The sequence below is a fragment of the Lithobates pipiens genome, unplaced genomic scaffold (assembly GCF_037356315.1).
Source record: "Lithobates pipiens isolate NorthernLeopardFrog02 unplaced genomic scaffold, aLitPip1_a1.2 Scaffold_30, whole genome shotgun sequence".
In the NCBI taxonomy this organism is placed as follows: Eukaryota; Metazoa; Chordata; class Amphibia; order Anura; family Ranidae; genus Lithobates; species Lithobates pipiens.
In genome coordinates, this window is record NW_027507791.1 from 40865170 (window position 1) to 40887709 (window position 22540).

General features: G+C 44.8%; 1 protein-coding gene and 1 long non-coding RNA gene across 5 annotated transcripts in view; both read left to right on the plus strand.

The window, feature by feature from the left end:
* The window catches only part of LOC143942695 (uncharacterized), a 30424-nt gene extending 21582 nt beyond the window's left edge, over positions 1 to 8842 (plus strand). The window contains exons 4-5 of the long non-coding RNA XR_013264820.1: positions 3067 to 3132; positions 8709 to 8842. This is a non-coding gene — a long non-coding RNA (uncharacterized LOC143942695). The remainder of the gene's footprint in view (positions 1 to 3066; positions 3133 to 8708) is intronic.
* The window catches only part of LOC143942692 (NACHT, LRR and PYD domains-containing protein 3-like), a 235938-nt gene that overhangs the window by 127579 nt on the left and 85819 nt on the right, over positions 1 to 22540 (plus strand). For all 4 annotated transcript variants that reach the window (XM_077464073.1, XM_077464070.1, XM_077464072.1 and 1 more), the window contains 2 exons: positions 13584 to 13748; positions 17493 to 17657. In XM_077464073.1, coding sequence (XP_077320199.1) covers positions 13584 to 13748; positions 17493 to 17657 — 330 coding nt within the window. The remainder of the gene's footprint in view (positions 1 to 13583; positions 13749 to 17492; positions 17658 to 22540) is intronic.

Below are 22540 nucleotides of genomic sequence, written 5' to 3' on the forward strand. Positions count from 1 at the left end.
AATACAAACAGATAATGATTATATGAAAATCAAAATTAACTCATCTAATATTGAATACAAAAAAATAATTAATTAAAAATAAAAAAACTCCATGCAGTGTATATAAAGCCAGAGGACAACAAATAATCCATAAAAGTCCCAAAAAGATTTGCATCAATTAATCCAATGTGCGATGAAAAAGTGACACCAGTAAGAAATCGTGTGACAGGGATTCCACTGAAGCACCTCCACCAATGGGTAATAAGAGCCGCTTACCAGAGCGTAAGATCTCAGTGTTAAATGAGATCAAAAATGTATTTGAAGGTGGTCTAGATAGACGGTCTTGGGCAGTGGCGTAACTAGAACTTTCCTGGCCCCGATGCAATAAACCATGAAGGGCCCCCCTGAACCCCAGCCAGGGCCCTTTCCTCCGAGTCCGGCAGTGGAACTCCAGGGCGTGGTCACAGGTATGACCTTTGTGAGCCCCGTAGTTCCACCACTGGTATCAGTAGTTTTTTTTTTTATTATTATTTTTTTTTTTTAGGTGCCCCATTGGGGGACTGTCCCTGTCTGGCTGGGGAGAACAGACATCAGATTGAGTGGCAATGCATGGAGCAGGAGAGGGGTACTCTGAGGAGCCGGCTGAGGACACAGGTCATGCAGGGAATGCACAACTAAAGAGCAGCCAGTGCGATAGTCGAGCATGGAGCTCTGCTAGTCACCTCCATCCACCCGTGTGCATGGTGTACTGGTACCCCTAGCTGCCTATGCTGCTGCCGGCCACATGTAGAGGGGACTGCATGGACCCTCTGCATCACAGGGCCCGGTTGCGGTCGCAACTGCTGCACCCCCTATAGTTACGCCCCTGGTCTTGGGAACCACGCCGAGCCTCTCTCTCCAGACACTCTGACCAATTAGAACGTTAATGCCCCAAAGTATATAAAAAACAAGGGAACACATACATGGTGTAAAACCCTTTTAATGAGCTAATAAGTAAAAAGCAAGTAAACTCACATATTCAGCATATAAATCAGCGATTTACAAAATCGAGCCAGCCACCTCTCGGCTACCGCCCGCACTTCCGGGTCTACGTAGAACGCGGTGACGTCAGCACGCCGTTCCTCCCTACGCGTTTCGTCACTAGACGGACGTGGTCATGGGATACGGGACGGCGCCCTGACGCACCGCTTAAATAGTAAACAATACATCCATGCCTCGATCTGAGCTCCATAGGCGCGCCGATCCACCATATTGGATATGGGAAAACAGAAGAAAGAAAACAAAACTACCCAAAAATTAATCAGGAAAAAAGCCACAATCTCACAACCAATTCTATACCCACAGCTGATCCAGAGGAAGGCAAAAAACCCCAGCAGAGCATGATCCAATTTGCTACAGCAGGGGAAAAAAATCCGTATTTGGAGATGAAATCTCTTTTCCTCTAGACGTAAAGAGTGCCCCCTTTTGCTCTTTGTTGACTGTAAAGTGATGAATGACTCGACACCAAGTTCACTATATGGACCCCTTATATATTTGCGCATGGTGATCATATCCCCCCTTAATCTCCTCTTATCAAGAGTGAATAAATTCAGTTCCTCTAATCTTTCCTCATAGTGGAGCTCCTCCATGCCTCAGACCATTATCAGTTTGGTTGCCCTTCTCTGCACATGGTCGTGTGACTTACCAGTGCCCATCAATGCTGACCACTAAACTCACCTGCCTGACACTGACCTACCTGGCCTACATACACTGACAGTAGTGACCTACATACACTGACCTACATCGCTGGACCCCGGAGAGATGATCGTCCGTCGATGGATAGCAAGAGTGGATTACAACCGCTGGAATTTTTTAAAAATAAATTAATTTTTAATAAAGGAATTTTTCAAAAGTGTGTTTGTCTTATTTAACAATTTTTTACACTTTCTTTGTGAAATGGTAGGGGTACTTTTGTACCCCCTAGCCCCCCGCCCGCAGACCCCCACAACCACCGGCCAGGGTTGTGGGGATGAGGCCCTTCTCCACATCAACATGGGGACAAGGTGCTTTGAGGGGTCACAGACCCCCAAAGCATCCTCCTAATGTTGAGGGCATGTGGCCTGGTATGGTTCAGGAGGGAGGGGGGCTACTCTCTCGTCCCCCCCTCTTTTCCTGCGTCCTGCCAGGTTGCGTGCTCAGATAAAGAGTCTGGTATGTATTTTAAGAGGGACCCCCACGTCAATTTTTTTTTTAATTTGACGCGGGGTTCCCCTTAATATTCATACCAGACCTGAAGGGTCTGGTATGGATATTTAGGGAGAACCCCACACTTTTTCTAAATGTATTTATTTATTTTTTTTATCAATGACTTTCAATGTTCTCTGTATTACGGAGCCGACAATTTATAATAGCTGCAAGTGATTTTAAAGGACTTTTTTTCCTGCATAAATTACACTTTGTGCAGGGACAGTTCTAAGCACCAGAAACATGCGCCCCTTCACAGGCATACTGTAGACACCCCCCCCCCCGTACGAAATTTAAAGGAATATTACACATTTATTGTTTCACTTTAATCACTGCTCCCGAAAAAACGGCCGTTTTTAAAACTTTTTTTTGCATTGATACATGTCCCCTGGGGCAGGACCCGGGTCCCCAAACACTTTTTAGGACAGTTACTTGCAGAATATTTTCTCTCTGTTGAATATTTTCTCTATATAATCTTGGACTAATAGAGGTAAGGTTAGGCACATTCGACCACAGGTTCTATAGACACAGATTGCTATTGTCAGAGTCACGTTGAATCTCCTATTCTATATCGAACTGTTGTAACAATGAAAACAAAAATAAAGCATTTATTTATGTCGGATCTTTCGTTTTTCGGATTCTGCGCTTTCGTTATCGTTTGTCAAAACGAAAACGAAAATACCTGAAATTCGGACGAAAATGCATTTGGACGAAAACGAATGCACATGTCTACTCAACATACAGTATCAAAAGTGACTTTTATTATTTGAAAACTGTGTAGGCGTCTTTCACATTAATAATTTTGTTGGTCTGCTCAGGTGGATGTGATCAGAATACATTTTTAATTTCTGTATTTTCCTATAGGTGAGGGTCTGGTGGATCAGATTCTGCTGGATGAGAAGGGACACTCACTGACTCCGGAGCTGAGAGGTAATTTAATTGAAAAATCCTCAATTTTTCCAAACTGCAGACAGAGCTGGAGTTAGGTTTGTACTTGTGCAGGTTGGAAACACTCACAAAATTGTGTTTGTTCCTGATCCACTGGAAAATGTGCTTCTTTGTTGCAAATTTGCGAGGCTTCTATTAATTGTTAACCTCTTGCCGCCCACCCACCGTCGGACGTCATATGATGGCGTCCCAGAACGGCTGCTATCGCGCGCCCGCTGGGGCATGCAGTACAGCGATCGCGGCCGCTCCATGTTGCTAGGACACGGCGTGACCCCGATCTCTTTAACCACTTTCAGACCGGACCATTTTGCTGGCTTAAGACCAGACCACTTTTTGCAATTCAGCACTGCGTTGCTTTAACTGACAATAGCGTGGTCGTGCGACGTGGCTCCCAAACAAAATTTACGTCCTTTTTTTCGACACAAATAAAGCTTTCTTTTGGTGGTATTTTATCACATCTGTGGTTTTTATTTTTTGCGCTATAAACAAAAAAAGAGCGTCAATTTTGAAAAAACTCAGTATTTTTTTACTTTTTGCTATAATAAATATCCCCCAAAAATATATAAAAAAAAGTTTTTTTCCTCAGTTTAGGCCGATACGTATTCTTCTAGATATTTTTTGAAAAAAATCGCAATAAGCGATTATTGATTGGTTTGCGCAAAAGTTATAGCGTTTACAAAATAGGGGATAGTTTTGTGGCATTGTTATTAATAATTATTTTCTTACTAGTAATGAGGGCAATCAGCGATTTTTATTGTGACTGCAACATTATAGCGGACACATCGTACATTTTTGACAAATTTTTGGGACCATTGTCATTTATACAGCAATCAGTGCTATACAAATACACCGATTCCTGTGTAAATGACACTGGCAGTGAAGGGTTTAACCAGGGGGTGACAGTGTAGGGGTTAAGTGTTCCTAGGGGCGTGTTACTAACTGTGGGGGGCTGGGCTTTGTGTTAGAGAGCACTGATCTCTGCTCCAATCACATGGAGCAGAGATCAGTGACACTTGTTGCTAGGCAGAATGGGGAGGTCTTCCCATTCAGCCTCCCCGTGAGATGATCGCGGGTATAACCGTGGCGATCGAGTCTGCGGGACCTGCGACCGGACTCACGGGGATCACCGACCGACACGCGAGTGCACTGGCAGCGGCGCGCACGCGATGGCAGGGCAGCATATAGAAATGGACATACCTGTACGCCAATATGCCTGCCCATGCCATTCTGCCGACGTACATTGTCGTGCGCCGGTCGGGAATTGGTTAAAGCACCTCTGCCCTTAGAGATGGACAAACTTCCGACGGGATGTTTCGCGAACGCGGCGAAAATTTTGCGAACCGCAAAGTTCGCGGCAGGCCCCGTTGACTTCAATGGCAGGCGAATCTTAAAAACCTACAGGTTATATTTTCAGCCACAAAATAATTGCTAGCTGTGCACACATAGTCCCACCACATGGCCACTGACATAACACATGTATGAAGTGAATCTGGTATCAACAACTACACGCATTCTTTTTTTATCTGTGAAATTTTGACAATTCAGGACTCAGGAGCGCATGAAGGCAATGGAGGAGAGGCAAGGCCAGGGTAGGCTATGAAGAGGGTGCAGGAGATGATCACCAGCACCGTGATAGAGAGCACTGACACCAGCACTGTGATATAGAGCACTGACACCAGCACCGTGATAGAGTGCACTGACACCAGCACCGTGATATAGAGCACTGACACCAGCACTGAGATAGAGAGCACTGACACCAGCACCGTGATAGAGTGCACTGACACCACAACTGAGATAGAGAGCACTGACACCAGCACTGTGATATAGAGCACTGACACCAGCACCGTGATATAGAGCACTGACACCAGCACCGAGATAGAGAGCACTGACACCAGCACCGTGATAGAGTGCACTGACACCAACACCGAGATAGAGAGCACTGACACCAGCACCGTGATAGAGTGCACTGACACCAGCACCATGATATAGAGCACTGATACCAGCACCGAGATAGAGAGCACTGACACCAGCACTGTGATACAGAGCACTGACACCAGCACCGTGATATAGAGCACTGATACCAGCACCGAGATAGAGAGCAATGAGACCACACCAGCACCGAGATCGAGAGCACTGACACCACACCAGCACCGAGATAGAGAGAGAGCACTGACACCAGAACCTGGGCTGGAAAGCACTGGGGGGAGTTGGTGATCACTGGGGGGCAGTAGAAAGAAGCTGGATGGAAGAAGCAACTGCATACACAGTAGAAGAATCCATCTTTTTATTTTTCTTCTACTGCCTCTGAATGCCCACGGGAGGGAGAGAATGAGAAGCAGGCATTCGGAGGCTGTAGGAGAAAAATAAAGAGATGGATTCTTTTACTGTGTAATTGTATGCAGCTGCTCCCCATATCCAGGTATCCGCGTCTCACGTAGATCCCCTCCCTCTTCATGGTCACAGGTAATGTGACCTGTAGTCTCTGCCCCCGGCCTAACTGTAATGGCAGCCAGCTACCCACGTAGAGGCTGAATGAGCAGTGGGGGCTCAAGGAGCAGCTCATCTGCTTTGGCCCCACAAGCACATGCGGCCTGGTGGCCCCCGGCCCAGTGGGCAAGTGCCGGTGTGCCCTATGGCCAGTCCAGGCCTGAATACAGGTCAGAGTATATAGTGTAGTTAGAGTTAGTGTAGTATATATAATACAGTGGAGAGCATATAGTGCCAACAGTGTAGTATATATATATATATTTATAACACATTGTAGAGTTTATAGTATATATTATATAATTCTCAGTCATTTTAGTATATATATAATACAATGCAGGGCATATAGTGCAGTGTAGAGTATATAATACAGTACTGAAGTGGTTAAGGGGGACCCTATGACAAAACTAATAAAAAAACGGCATGGTGCCCCCCTCAAAATCTATACCAGACCCTTATCCAAACATGCAGACTGGCAGGCCAGAAAAAAGAGGGGACAAGCAAGCGACCTCTCCCATCCTTAACCATACCAGGCCGCTTACCCTCAACATGGGAAGGGTGCTTTGGGGTATCCCCAAAGCACCTTGTACCCATGTTGATGGGGACAAGGACCTCTTCCTGACAACCCTGGCCTGTGGTTGTCGGGGTCTGATGGTGGGGGGCTTATCAGAATCTGGAAGCCCCCTTTAGCAAGGGGGCACTCAGATCCCGTGCCCCCATGTGAATGGCTATCGGATACATTGTACCGCTACCCATTCACCAAAAAAGTGTCAAAAAGTAAAAACCACAACAGACAGTTTTTGACAATTCCTTTATTAAAAAAGAAAAAAAAAGGTCCTAGGTTGTCCATCCAATCACGCCACCCGACAGACCCGAAAAATAGAAAAAATTTTAAAAGGTGGGAGGCCTCCCGGCGACTGCTGTCTCTTCGCTTTGACAGCTTGTCAGAGAAGGAATCTGAATCCACCCTGCCACAATCGTCATTTCCCTGCACGCATGCATGGCGGAATGGCGCTCCAGCGCAAACGTGTTTGTGGCCCCACTGAACGGCACACGCACATGCGCATTTTTTAAATTTTTTATTGGATATGTTTTAACCGCTTGCTGCCCTCCCACTGTCAAATGACGGCATGGCAGTGCATCTCTTGTTCTGGGCTGCCGTCTTATGACGGTGGCCCAGAGCGGCCGCTCTTGCGCGCCTGCTCTTGCGCTCCCGTGGGGGGGGGGGGGGGCGATCGCTGCAGCACCGTGTTGCTAGGACACCGATCAGCCGCATCTCCTCACAGGGGGACATCTAGGAAAGTGATCATCAGTGCCCTGATTACATATATAAATAAAGTGTAAAAATACAGTGCCCACCAATGCCAGCATACAGTGCCCACACTGCCCACAAGCGCCACAAATCAGTGCCCATTAGCCATGACCATCACTGCTGTCCATCAATGCTCATCAGTCGCCCATCAGTGACACCTATCAATGCCCATCAGTGCCCATCTGTACCGCCTATCCACGCTGCCTATCCATGCCCACCAGTGCCGCCTATCAGTGCCCATCACTGCTGCCTATCAGTGCCCACTAGTGCCACCTAACAGTGCCAATCATTGCCGCCTATCAGTGCTCATCAGTGTCACATATAAGTGCCACCTATCAGTGCCCATAAGTGTGGGATATATTAGTGCCTCCTCATCAGTGCCACCTCATCAGTGCCCATAAGTGCCACCTTATCAGTGCCCATTAATGCCACCTCATCAATGCCCACCAGTTCAGCCTATCAGTGCCCATCGGTGCCACCTCATCAGCGCACATCAGTGAAGGTGAAAAATTACTTAGTTACAAAATTTACTGACAGAAAAAAAGTAAAAAAAGGTTTTTTTCCAAAATTTTTGGTCTTTTTTTTGTAAAAAATAAAAAAAAACAGCAGTGATTAAATACCATCAAAAGAAAGCTCTATGTGTATGAAGAAAATTCTAAAAAATTGTTTGGATATAGTGTAGCATGACCGCGCAATTGTCATTCAAAGTGCGACAGCGCTGAAAGCTGAAAAATGGCTTGGACAGGAAGAGGGTGTTCATGCATGGTAGGCAAATGGTTAAAGCAGAAAGTAAAAAAAAAAAAATTTTTTTTTCAAAATTGTCCGTCTGTTTTTGTTTATAGCGCAAAAAATAAAAAAAAGCAGAGGTTATCAATTACCACCAAAAGAAAGCTATTTTGGAGAAAAAAATGACATACATTTTATTTGGGTACGGCGTTGCATAACCGCGCAATTGTCAGTTAAAATAATGAAGTGCAGTATCTAAAAAAATGGCCTGGTCATGAAGGGGGTATATCTTCCAGAGCTGAAGTAGTTAAGAAAAATTTGAAATGATTTTCCAATTGCAAACATTTTTAACTATATTAAGTTAATTAATACAACTAATCTTGACTCGGGTATCCATTTAAGCTCCAGGAATTGAGACACTTTGATAAATGTGTAATAAGTCCAAAAAGGTGCATGCCACCTCAGGACTCCTCTAATTTAAATCTAACAATTGTATGCCTCTCCAGAAGGATAGCTATCACTAGAGTTTTGAAACATCAACACTATATCTTCTGGTCTCAGCTCCTTCAGCTGCAGAGTTGTATGCAGCTGCTGTACCTACCCCTCCCATCTGCTGCCTCATTCACAAAATACAAAGGCTTCTGTGAATGGGCAGCAGAGACGAAGGATGGGCACAGATGCTGTGTGTAAGAACACAGCTTCTCTCCTCTCAGAGCCCCAGAGTGTAATCCTCGGGGAGTGCCATAAAATTGTCAAATCTAGTTAAAGAGAGAAGTCCTCAGGTGGCATGTGCCTCATTTCACTTAACTCATAGTATTCCTGCACATTTGTCAAAGTGGCTGAATCCCTGGAGTTCAGATTTAAGTAAGTAAGTCTGTATAATTCTTGTATCAATGAGTTAAAATATTGTGTTTTTGTAGTACATTCCCAATCATCTATGCACAGAATATGACACAAAGTTTTTCTTTGAACTAAACATTTCATTGTTAATTTCTACTATTACCCAAGTCATAAAATATTTCCATTGCATTCCCAGATATTCAGGAAAAGCACAAACAACATCTGATGGAGAAGACTGAGACTCTAGAGGAGCATAGACCCCCAGGAACTACCCTGGAACCACAAAGATTCCTCATCAATGAGCGTTATGTGAATCTGATTGTAGTCTCCACTGATCAGTTCAGGGAACGTCCCCAGAATGAGATAATACAGACTGGGGTAAAACATGAGGAATGCTTGAGGAAAACACAAACTAGACTGGAACACATTACACCAAACAGACTGTTCCGATGGAACCCCCAGTCACAATGTGTACCACATGCAGTAATGGTGAGCGGAGTGCCAGGAATAGGAAAGACCACACTGATGCAGAAGTTTGTCTATGACTGGGTGACCGGAAAACACTACCAGAGATTTGCCTTTCTCTTCTTCTTCAGATTCCGGGACCTTAATAGACTGGGAGAGGTCAGCTTGGAGGAGATGATTCTTCATCAATATCCACATCTGAAGAGTCAGATTGGAGACATTTTACAAGATCCAGAAAGACTTCTGTTTATATTTGATGGATTAGATGAAAGTATTCGCCAAATAGATTTCAGATCAAGTAGACTCTTTGCTTATAGGACAAAATTTAGTGAGATTGTGGTCAGTTTGGTGAGGCAGAGTCTTCTTAAGGGTTGCTCTGTACTGATAACCAGCCGCCCAACCAGACTGGCATCAGTGGATACCAGTGTTTTTCAGAGAATATCTACAATCATGGGATTTCTCCATGAAGACAGACTGACTTTCTTTAATAATTTCTTTGGAAATGAGGAATTGTCAGAGAAGGCTTTTCATTATGTACAGGAGAATGACACACTGTACACTTTCTGTTATCTCCCATCATACTGCTGGATCATCTGTACAGTGTTATCAATGTACTTCAGATCCCAACCAACAATCACTGATCAGCTGATGACATCATTACCCAAAACAGTGACACAACTCTTTGTGACTTTTGTCTCCAACATTCTGGCCAATCACAGCCAGAATAAAGATGGTGGTCACACTGTCCGGGAACTGCTGACATCTATTGGGTGGATGGCAGAACATGGAGTCATGAATCACCTGATTGTATTTGATGAGCGTCATCTGCAGTCATTCAATGTGAAAAATTATAAACATCTCTTTTCATCTTTCATGATGGAATCCGGTCGGCCTCCTGATGTGGATTACACCTTCTTACATCTCACTCTTCAGGAGTTTTTTGCGGCTTTAGTCCATTTTATTAACTATAATGATGACAGATTACAGGAAACACTTCATAAGGCTGAATCTTACAAAGATGGCTATGCTGAAATATTCCTCTGTTTCCTCTGCGGTCTCTCAGACTCTACTACTAGATCCTTGTTAAAGTCTCATGTGGGAGAATTGTATACTCAGGCTGCCAGACATGTCATCACCTGGATCCAGAAGAAAATACCAGACCAAAGACCTGACAAATCCATAAGAGGTGACAGAGATCTTCTTAGTGTATTCTACTATCTGTATGAGAGCAGGAATAAGGCTCTGGTGTCACAATGTATTGGAGCAAACATAGTTGACTTTTCTGATGTCCCCCTCAGCCCTCTGGACTGCTCTGTGCTGTCTTTTATCCTTCAATCCTGCAGAGAGACAGAAGAAGTAAATCTAACTTCATGCAATATTCGAAATGAAGGATTGAGAAAACTTCTACTGGATCCACACACCATCAAGAGTCTAAGGTAATGATCAACTTATAATAATAACATTTCTGTTAAATTGGAATTTTCAATAACTCCTCCAGAAGAATTACTGATTATCGGGGATTACTTATTTTCTATTATAAGTGTGCTTTATATGTAATTATGTGAAAACATTGAATTTCTGCACAGAATGAACAGATGAGTAGAGGCAGTAGAATTCAATCTATGGGATGTCTGTCAGATAGCAGTGACAGTATTGGCCCAATGTCTGTGGGGTCTCCGGTCTGACCCTACAGGGCTAACTACAAGGAGGTTGAAGTGGGGTTTTTCTTTTGCCAGAAAAAGCAGCACACACCAGGGAGTTCCCTGTACTAAAATCTTAACTTTGCTTCATTGAAATCAAATTAATTTGCTTTTTAGTCAATGAAGAAGATGCAATTAAACCTAAACTTCAGCCTTCCTCTGTATCCCCTCACCTCAATAGCTCAATCGTTCAATAGCCAGTAGCCAATAGCTGCCCTTGCGTCGTTTTTGGTCCGTCGGAACAGCATACAGACGAACGGTTTTCCCGATAGGAATTGATTCCGTCGGGAAGACTTAAAACATGTTCTATTCCTAGGTCCATCAGAATATTTGAAAAAAAAAAAAGTCAGATGAAGCCCACACACACGATCGGAATATCCGATGAAATGATTCCGTCTGACTTTTTCGGTCGGAAAGTCCGACCGTGTGTACACTAGACATGTGCGATTCATTTCGTACGAATCTCAAATTCATACGAATTTCCCTCAATTTGTACGTTCGGGAGGATCCGAAATACGAATTGCCATGCGTCCGAATTTTGTACGAAATACAAACTTTTGTTTACGAATCCCCAGGAGGAAGTCAGCACAGCACAGGGACGGTGGGAGCCCCTCATCTAAAGAAAATTCGTATTTCGGATAGGAAATTCTTCAACAGAATTTCGTATTTTCGGATAAAAACCAAACTTCCATCAGCATCGACTGTCATATTGAGGTATATTTTTGCCTTTAAATTCATCGTAACAAACGTTCATACAAGTTAACGAACCTAACAACAATTCGTATTTCGTACAAATTGAAACGGGATTTCGGACACGAAGTACGAATTAATTTTAATACGAACCATAACAGAACAGAACGAAACTAATTTATTGACAGCGCCCATGTCTAGTGTACACGGCATTAGAGTTTGTATGCTTTAGAAGATATCTTTAACTGGATTTTCTGTTGCTAGAGCCTTAAATCCTGCCATAGCTCTGCAAAATAGCTATGAAGTCCAGGCCAATTTTACGTTTTCAGCTCTGTGACACTTTGAATGACAATTGTGCGGTCAACACTACAACGCTGTACCCAAATAATAAATGTATAATTTTTTTCCCACAAATAGAGCTTTCTTTTGGTGGTATTTGATCACCTCTGCGGTTTTTATTTCTTGTGCTATAAACAAAAGAAGTGTGACAACTTTGAAAAAAAAACACAATATTTTTTACTTTTTGCTATAATAAACATCCCCATTTTTTTTTATTTAAAAATATTTTTTCCTCAGTTTAGGCTGATATGTATTCTTCTACATATTTTTGTTAAAAAAAATCACAATAAGCGTATATTGATTGGTTTGCGCAAAAGTTATAGCGTCTACAAAATAGGGGATAGATTAATGGCATTTTTATTATTTTTGTTTTTTACTGGTGATCTGCGATTTTTATCATGACTGTGACATTGCGGCAGACATATCGGACACTTTTGACACTATTTTAGGACCATTCACATTTATACAGTGAGCTATAAAAATGCACTGATTACTGTATAAATATAGTATAAATGTCACTGGCGGGGAAGGGGTTAACACTAGGGGGTGATCAAGGGGTTAAATGTGTTACCTAGGGAGTGATTCTAAATGTAGGGGGAGGGGACTCACAAGGGGAGGAGACCGATCGGTGTTCCTCTATACTGGGAAAACATCCTCTCACCTAAACACACAGATCCGCGGTCCTGCTCTGTTATCGGGCAATCGCAGGTGCCCGGCGGACATCATGGCCGCTAAGAATGCACATCGGCTCCCGAGTGACGCGGCGGGTGCACGCACACCCCCTAGATGACCAAGAAGCCGAGGACGTCATATGACACCCGCCCAGGATGGGAGATCCCTCCTGGGGACGTCATTTGTCAATGACTGGGATGGGAAGTGGTTAATCATACAATTGATGATTTGTTGCAGGAGGAATATCTGGGTCATGTACAAGTGTTTCTCCTCAGATAGTTAGACTTAGAGGTCGACCGATATATCGGCCGATATTTGGCGTTTTTAATTAATCGGCATCAGCTGATTGTGCTGTTAAAAAAGGCCGATGATATCTTCAGCATGACTTTCAAATTACTTCAGTAATAGAAGTCAATGCAAGTTGGGGGTACTGTCAGTGCTGGCTCTGGGCTGTGTGACAGAGACACCCCCACAGTGGTGAAATGGCAGGGCCCAGTTGCAAGTGTGACCATTGTGACCCTGGTAGTTCCACCACTGCTTTTATTCCTGCTTGCCACGCTGTTCTTTCTAAGTAGAATGGGGTTATATAGGAGGGACTTCCTGCCTGTTTTTTAGCCAGTGTCCATTCACCTATAGGTGGTGCATAACCCAGCTAGTCATGAATAATAACATGACCTGGGACAAATGAAAAGAGAGTCTTTTTTCAATGGGTATGAATCTGATTAGAGTTCTACTGTGTATACGCTATATCTAAAAGAATAAAATGAAAATTCCAATTCCATTTATTTGCCCCCCCCCCAAGACTTTAGTGGGGTGCATAACATTTTTGGATTTTCTGAATGAGGATGTTTTGCAAAACTGGTCATGAATTGAACCCGGGCAGATTAGCTCATTTATAACCACTAGCAATGCTGATTCCAGCCTCACACTGTCTGCTTCATGGTCCACACACGAGGAGAATACATTTTGTGGTCATCCTGTGTATGGAGATATCACCGTCTCTACTCATGGGTGACAATATTGAGGGATCTACTCCATTATAACATTTTTCTTATAAAAGTCTATTTTATGGCGTTTTATAAAACTATCTCATTTAAATGATTCCAATAAAGAGAAATGAGTTCCATTCATGTAGAGAATAGTTACATTCATTCCTGGGGGAGAAATTAATTTTCTTCTGGTAACATTCTTCTCTTCTTCTACAGATTGTCCTCTAATCACCTGACAGACAGTTCCTGCCCCCACCTGGCATCTGGAATAAGAAATAACCAGACACTGAGGAGACTGGACCTGTCTAAGAACAATCTGGATGGTCCTCATTTCAGGGATCTGATGGAAGCTCTGACAAAAAGCCGGATAGAGGAATTACTGTGAGTATAACAGGACTGAGGCTAGGTTCACACTAATGCAGTGCGATAAATACCACAATCCATGTACATTTCCTGCACCACATTCAAATTTAACTGCCCTTGCAAGCGGGTCTCAGTGCACTGTTAAGGCCACCCCATACACAGGTTGCAAACACAGTGCATTTGTCAGCAACAGATCGCATGGTAAAAAATGACAATGAGATCTGGCTGCAGTGCAGTTCACAAACTGAATGCATATCTTTGGTGCAATGTGGTTTGATTTGAGCCAATTCAAAAAGAATGGGCTCAAATTTCACAGCACTGAGTCACATGCGAATTGAACAGGAATGTGGCGCAATTCATAATGTGAACCGAGCCTGACTAAGACAATAATATTCTGGGGCAGTTTAAATCTTAAACTTGTAAAAAAAGGATATATTGTAATGAAGATCTGTGGACTCCATTACATAGCTAAACACTGAAAGTTGTCTTGTTCTTGGAAGTTGATGACATCACACAATAGTCTCTTTCTAATATCTTGTTAAAGTCTTACAAGCAATATATTTGGATATCTGGTAAAATAGATGAGATTATAGGAAGTCATACAGGAATATAGGAATTTCATTTTACTACAGTTAGCAATTGGAGCCTTATACATAATTCCTTTTACTTGCCATGACCATCCACTGTTCAGTTTCAGAGGATCTCTCCAGTGGCAGTGTGTCCATAAGGGCACCAGCCACCCCCACTATGACCATTAGATAGATTCATGCATAGCATGAATCTATCCATGGCCGCTGCTGCCATCCCCTATTCAGGCGCCCGGGCCCTTTTACGGCACCGGGCACCTGAATTACAGTGGCGGGGGTGTGTTTGAAGCACCTGATTAGAGCCATAGGCTTTAATAGGTGTCAAAAAAGGTGACCTGAGAGCAGGTGTGTTAGAACAGCGGATGAATATTCACTTTTCTAACACTGAACTGCCTCTACGCCTGTCAGGTGCTCATGTCTGTTACCCATCACCTGATTGGCTTAAACGACAGGCACTGTGATTGGATGCCTATCAGGAGGAGAGTATGGTAGGGGACATGTGGAGGACACCGCTCGCTGCCGTCACCCACCGAGACAGGGTAAGTGCTGGCAGACGGCAGGCAGGGGGTCACAGTGGTGGCAATTTATGGCACATTGGCTGCATTTTATGGGGCACAGTGGCAGCATTTGATGGGGCACAGTGGCAGCATTTGATGGGGCACAGTGGCAGCATTTGATGGGCACAGTGGCAACATTTGATAGGCACAGTAGCTGCATTTGATGGCACAGTGGCAGCATTTGATGGGCACAGTGGCTGCATTTGATGGCACAGTGGCAGCATTTGATGGGGCACAGTGGTAGCATTTGATGGGCACATTGGCAACATTTGATGGCATAGTGGCTGCATTTGATGGGCACATTGGCAGCATTTGATGGCACAGTGGCTGCCTTTGATGGGCACAGTGGCAGCATTTGATGGACACAGTGGCTGCATTTGATGGCACAGTGGCAGCATTTGATGGGGCACAGTGGCATAATTTGATCGCACAGTGGCTGCGTTTGATGGGTACAGTGGCTGCGCTTGATGGCACAATGGCTGCAATTGATGGGCACAGTGGCTGTGTTTAATGGGCACAGTGGAGGCAATTGATGGATTTTCTTTCAGAATTTTTCAGTTTCTTTGCGCCCCCCCCAAAAAAAAAATTTGAGCACCAGCCGCCACTGGATCTCTCTATTACCTCCTAGGAGTACATAGATCTTTTCAGAAAAGATAAATAGAATAGCAGATAAAAATCATCCGTTCCAATCACTAGCAATGCTGATTTTTACCTTGCACTGTCTGCTGATACCATTTATGCTCCATATACAATGAGATTATAGCACAATACGAGTCATGTCAGTGGTATTCTGTGGTAATCCTCAGTGGTGACATCTGTCCAAGAATTTATGGATGATTTGTAAAAAAATTACACTTTTCTCCTTTTCATAAATTACAGTGAACAGGAGAAAATCCCCAGTAAATTTGCTTATCTGTGACTCTGTACAGTTTTTGTGTCAGCCGATTAGCAACCACCTGAGCTCGGCTCAGAATCAGTTTGGGCTTGGCTCATCCTTGGCATGGGCTGATGCTTCGGTAGGGAGAAAGGTTTAGTTGTGCATTGACATTATGGCTCTTGCTTGGAGCCTTTTCTGCAAATCCAAAGGAGAGAAGAAGCCAGCTGCCTGAGTCTGTATGGGCAATGTTTTCTGCTACAGGATGGAGGTAAAGTAAGTGTGCATCATTCTGTGGGGAGGTTCTGATGTTATGGGGTAGCAAGTGAGTACACTAAGGTAACAGAGGAATCTGACATAATAGTGCTGTGTGGATTCTGATGAAGGGGGTTTTCTGGGAATTCTGATGTAAGGGGTGCTCTGTGGACTCTGATGTAAGGTGTGCTCTGTGGACTCTGAAGTAAGGGGGCTCTAGGAACCCTGATTTAAGGGGGAATACTGGAAACTCTAATTTAAATGGGGGCTTAAATTAGAGTTCCCCTTTACATCAGAGTTTTCAGCATTCCCCTTTACATCAGAGTGCAGCCCTTAAATCAGGGATCCAAGTAAACCCTTTATATAAAAGTTCCCAGAGTTTCCCCCTTACAATTTAAGGGGGAACTCTATGCACTCAGATGTAAGGAGGTCTCTGGGAACCCTAATTAAAGTGGAATCCTGGGAACTCTGTGGTAAGTGGGGCTCTGGTTAACAGAGTTTCTCTTTACACCAGAGTCTGCAGCCTTCCCTCTTACATCAGAGCCCCCTTATATCACAGTTACCAGGGTTCATTCTTAAATCATGGTTCCCAAAGCATCCCTTACATGAGAGTCCCCAGAGTTCCCACTTATATCTGAGTCTGCAGAGTTCCTCTTTACAGTGTAAGGGATATATCCATTTTGATATTATGAGGGATATCTGTACTGTCTGAAATAGACAAGGCAGTCAGTACATCAGGATTGATCAATTTTCAAATATACTGTATTCAGTATATTGTAGTTTGTAGACTTTATAACTTTCAAACAGACTAAATATCAAACACTGATTTGGGTTATTTTCACCAAAGAAATGTAGCACTACATTTTGACTTAAATTTATGAAGAAAGCTCATTTGTTTGCAAAATTGTATAACAATTGTATAACAAATTTTTGGTATTTTTTCATTTAGAAAGCAAAAAAAAAACAGTTCTGATTAAATAGCATCAAAAGAAAGCTATATTTGTGGGGAAAAAATGATACAAAGTGGGCACAGTGTTACACGACCGAACAATTGTTAGTTAAAGTAGTATAGTGCTGAATAGCAAAAAAAATGCCCTGGTCATAAAGGGGTGAAACCTTCTGTAGGTCAAGTAGTATCGATAGTCTTAGTTTATAACAGGAATTTCTGTCTTATTTAAGGATGTCAGTAAAAAAATGTGCTCGTCAGTAAAATTTCCAGTTGTTATTAGTAGTAAAATGAATGGCAGGCAGGCAACCTTGGTAATCCTGTGCATGGAGATATTCCTGTCTCTACACATGGATGACAATATTGGGGTGTCTACTCCATTATAAAAATGTTCTTAAAAAAGTCGATCTCCTGACGTTTTATAAAGTGATCTAATATAATGATTCCAATAAATAGAAATTCATTTCATTCATGTAGAAAATAGTTCATTCATTCTTGGTGGAGAAATTCATTTTCTTCTGGTAACATTCTTCTCTTCTACAGATTGAAGAATAATGAACTGACAGACAGTTCCTGCCCCCACCTGGCATCTGGAATAAGAAATAATCAGACACTGAGGACACTGGACCTGTCTGGGAACAATCTGGAGGGTCCTCATTTCAGGGATCTGATGGAAGCTCTGATAACAAGCCAGATAGAGGAACTACTGTGAGTATAACAGGACTGACTGAGACAATAATATTCCGGGACAGTTCAGATCCAAAACAAATGAAAAGAGTTTCCATTGTCATCAAAATGGATGTTTGAACTCTATTAGGGCCTGTTCACAATGCCTTGACTCCATGACGTCACTAGAGTTGGTGGCAGCTGGTGCGGTAAAACATGGTGTCACTCCCTTCTGTCTATCCTGCCCAGCACCCTGCAAGCAGCGCATGGTCACTCTTTCTCCTTCTTCAACTATGGGATCAGTCAGAGTGATGGAGTCTGAAGAAGGAGTGGTGGAGGCAGCCACACCCCCTGCTCTGCCCCCCACCAACTCCGGCTGCCTTGGGAGATATCGAAGACCCCTGAGGGACAGCTTTACCTGACTTAATGACTGGGGAGTGTTATAGTCAGCCTCCCCCGCATGGCTAGGTGCACTGCTTGCACTGCTCTGCTGCAGCTCTGCAAGTGCAAGCAATATAATACAGTGTGTAGTCCCCCCCTGCACCTCCATAGCAACGCCACTGCCGTGACTTGTCAGGCAACAATTTGTGCCCCATTAAGTGCAATGGAACAATTCTAATTGGTGCGACTCAAGTCGTTCCAACTTAGAAAAAGGTTCCTGTACTACTTTGGGGCAGCTTCAGCATGACTTGCATTGACTTCTGTTAAAGCCCAGGGCAGTGCAACCCCCCCCCCTCCCCCAAAAGGCTCCTTTTTGGAAAGTAGACATCCAAGAAATTTGCTGAGAGCATGCTGAGCCAATGGAAGTTTTTATTTTTTGTCACAAGTTTTTAAAATTTTACAAAAAGTTTCCTTTTTCTTACACAAAGTTGTCACTTTAACCACTTAAAGAGGATGTAAACAATGATGGGTTTACTTCTTCTTTGTCTCCCTGCAAATGTAAAGCATAATGGGCTACTATGCATTGCATAGTAGCCCATTATGTGTCACTTACCTGACACAGGAGCCAGCGATGTCACCGATGTCCCCTGTAGCATGAAACGTCCATCTTCTTTCGGGTATCGGAGCAGCGATGACGTCACTCCCACGCATGCGTACAGGAGCCACCACTAACGGCATATCACCGTTAGCAGCGGCATGCTCAGTGCACCTGCACACCACTGTCTATGCCGCATGAAAGATAATGTTAGATAATGTTAGGCCGAGTAAATTGATACCCAACATGTCATGCTTCAATATTGCACCATTTGTGGAATGGCAACAAACTTTTACCCTTAAAAATCTCCATAAGCGTCGTTTAAAAATATCTACAGGTTACCAGCTTTGAGTAGGGCTAGAATTAGGGCTCTAGCTCTAACGATACCTCAAGTGTGGCTTGAACACTGTTTTCATGTGCGGGCGTGAATTACATATGCTTTCGCTTCTGCACGTGAGCTCAGCAGGACGGGGTGCTTTACTTTTTTTTCCTTATTTATTTTCATTTAAAAAAAAATATTTTTACACTGTCCTTTTAAAAAAATGAGTCACTTTTATTCCTATTACAAGGAATGTAAACATCCCTTGTAATAGAAAAAAGCATGACAGGACCTCTTAAATGTGAGATCTGGGGTCAAAAAGACCTCAGATCTCATATTTAAACTAAAATGCAATAAAAAATAAATAAAAACATAAATGTATTTTTTTCTCCTTTCTCCTTTAAGAGCTTTGGGCAGAAGTGACGCTTGACATTGCTTCTGCCATCCAATACTATAGAGCCGAGTGGGGGCCATCTTTCACTCACTCGGCATCCAGCCTCAAAGGGGAGCGGATGTGATTATCTCCACCGCTATGACAGCTCTGGTAAGCGTTGGAGATGACCGACGCGCGGCTGGAGGGGGGGGGCCCTCTTCCGCCACCAATAAAAGTGATTTTGTGGTAAATCCGCCGCTGAGACCACTTTTATCTGAAAGCCAGCCGCCCGCCGTTTTTAAAAATATGGGGGTTATGGCAGCTAGCAAAAAGAAAAGCACGAATCAATACTCACCAAACTTCTACTAATGTGAAATTAGCAGAAGAAGCCCAAAGGGTGGAGCAAAAGAGCTGAAAAACCACATAGTACATCTAGTATGCCACTACGTTCGTAATTGTTGGCCAACGTTTGTGTGGCCATGTGTATGCAATACAAGTTGGAGCCAACAACCTTCAAACAAAATTCCACGGTTTTGTTGTCAGAAAGTCTGACTGTGTGTACGGAGCATTATACTCCACTAGTGTGTGGTAATGACAGTAGCAGTCCTTGATGCAGAGACTAGGTTGGCCAGGACGGGAGGAACAGAAAAAAATGGGTGTCTTGTATTATTCTTTGTCTGCTACAGAGACATTTTCTTTGGGGCGATCTTTGGATTGGGGTACCAGTGAGGACATTAGGAAAATGCCCCTCATGCAGCTAGCTCACTGCATCTGGATTTGGGGACTGGGTCACAGAACCTTCTGGATATAAAAGGGCCGTGATGAGCTCTTCTTGAACATTTAGGAAGGATCCACCACTTCCCGTTGCTGTGTAAATTACAAAAGCATTATATGTAGCTAATTGAAATAAATAAATAGACACCTTTTTGTACCAGTGTCTGACTCTGCAGGAAACTAAATATGGCTTCATTATCTGGTCATTGAATTCCATCCCCTCCCATGTTATGGTTATGTTCCTGGACACAGAGAGGCTTCTCAACAACATCAGATGCCATGCAAATTTGGGCTGTCATATCTACGTGAATGGAAGACAGGATGAAATCATCCTGTTTTGTCCTTCCACTTCACTGTGAGCAAATTATCATTCCTCAAGCAGGCTTTCTCCCGCTTTCTAAAGCCGCGTACACACGGGGCGGAATGTCTGGCCAACTTAGTCCGTCAGACAATCCGACGGACAGTCCGTCATACTTTCGAATGAACGGACTTGCCCACACACACCACTTTTTGAGCGGACTAATACGGCGTACTAAGTCCACCATACTATCCGCCCTACTTTTGAAATGAACGGACTCGCCCACACACGCGGAGGAAAGTCTGCTCATTTCGAGCGGGTATCCAGGTAGGCGGGGCCCGCGAAGGAGACGTCGCTGGCCCCTCCGCCTGGTATGGACTTAAAGGGGACCCCCAACGCCAAAAAAAATCGGCGTGGGGGTTCCCCCCAAGTCCACAACAGACCCTTGTCTGAGCACGCTACCCGGCCGGCCAGGAAAGGGGGGCGAGCGAGCCCCATGTTGATGAGGACAAGGGCCTCTTCCCGACAACCCTGGCCGTTGGTTGTCGGGGTCTGCGGGCGGGGGGCTTATCGGAATCCGGGACCCCCCTTTAATAAGGGGGCCCCTGGATACCGGCCCCCACCCTATGTGAATGAGTATGGGGTACAATGTACCCCTACCCATTCACCTGTAAAATAAAAGTACAAAAAAAAACACAACACACGAGATAAAATACTCTATTGCACAGCTCCGGGGGTCTTCCGTCTTCGGAGGTCTTCTCGCCGGACTCCTCCGCTATCTTCTTGTAGCTCTTTTGCTAGCGGAGGAGTCCGGCTTTCTTCCTCGCCGCCGGCCTCTTCTCCCGACTTTGGGGGTCTTGTCCCCCTCTTCGGTTCTTCTGCCGGGCCACCGCGCCTTCTTATAGCTCTTTTACAGGCGGTGGCCTGGTCTTCTGTCACCGCCGCCTTCCGTTCTTCTTCTTCTTCTTCTTCTCCAGGAGATGTTGCCTCGACGATCTCTCCGGCCGGAATGCCAGGGACGCACTGCGCGGCCACTTATATAGGGACAAGGGGCGGTGTCACATGGCTTTATGTCACATGGGTTGGTCACATGGGTTGATGTCACATGGGGACTATGACATCGTAAGGGGGCGGGGTCACCATGTGACACCAACCCATGTGACATAAAGCCATGTGACACCGCCCCTTGTCCCTATATAAGTGGCAGCGCAGTGCGTCCCTGGCATTCCGGCCGGAGAGATCGTCGAGGCAACATCTCCTGGAGAAGAAGAAGAAGAAGAAGAAGAAGAAGAACGGAAGGCGGCGGCGACGGCGGCGACAGAAGACCGGGCCACCGCCTGTAAAAGAGCTATAAGAAGGCGTGGTGTCCCGGCAGAAGAACCGAAGAGGGGGACAAGACCCCCGAAGTCGGGAGAAGAGGCCGGCGGCGAGGAAGAAAGCCGGACTCCTCCGCTAGCAAAAGAGCTACAAGAAGATAGCGGAGGAGTCCGGCGAGAAGACCCCCGAAGACGGAAGACCCCCGGAGCTGTGCAATAAAGTATTTTATCTCGTGTGTTGTGTTTTTTTTGTACTTTTATTTTACAGGTGAATGGGTAGGGGTACATTGTACCCCATACTCATTCACATAGGGTGGGGGGCCATTATCCGGGGGCCCCCTTATTAAAGGGGGCTCCCGGATTCCGATAAGCCCCCCACCCGCAGACCCCGACAACCAACGTCCAGGGTTGTCGGGAAGAGGCCCTTGTCCTCATCAACATGGGGACAAGGTGCTTTGGGGTGGGGGGGCCGCGCGGCCCCCCCTTCCCCAAGGCACCCCCCCATGTTGAGGGCACGCAGCCTGGTATGGCTCAGGAGGGGGGCGCTCGCTCGCCCCCCTTTCCTGGCCGGCCGGGTAGCGTGCTCGGACAAGGGTCTGTTGTGCACTTGGGGGGGACCCCCACGCCGATTTTTTTCGGCGTTGGGGGTCCCCTTTAAGTCCATACCAGGCGGCGGGGCCAGCGGCGTCTCCTTCGCGGGCCCCGCCTACCTGGATACCCGCTCGAAATGAGCGGACTTTTCTCCGGGCGGGAAAAGTCCGCTCATTTCAAAAGTAGGGCGGACTGGCACACACACGGGCGGATTGTCCGCCGAAATGCGAGTCCGACGGACTGTATTACGGAAATTCCGAAATACTTAGTCCGCCAGA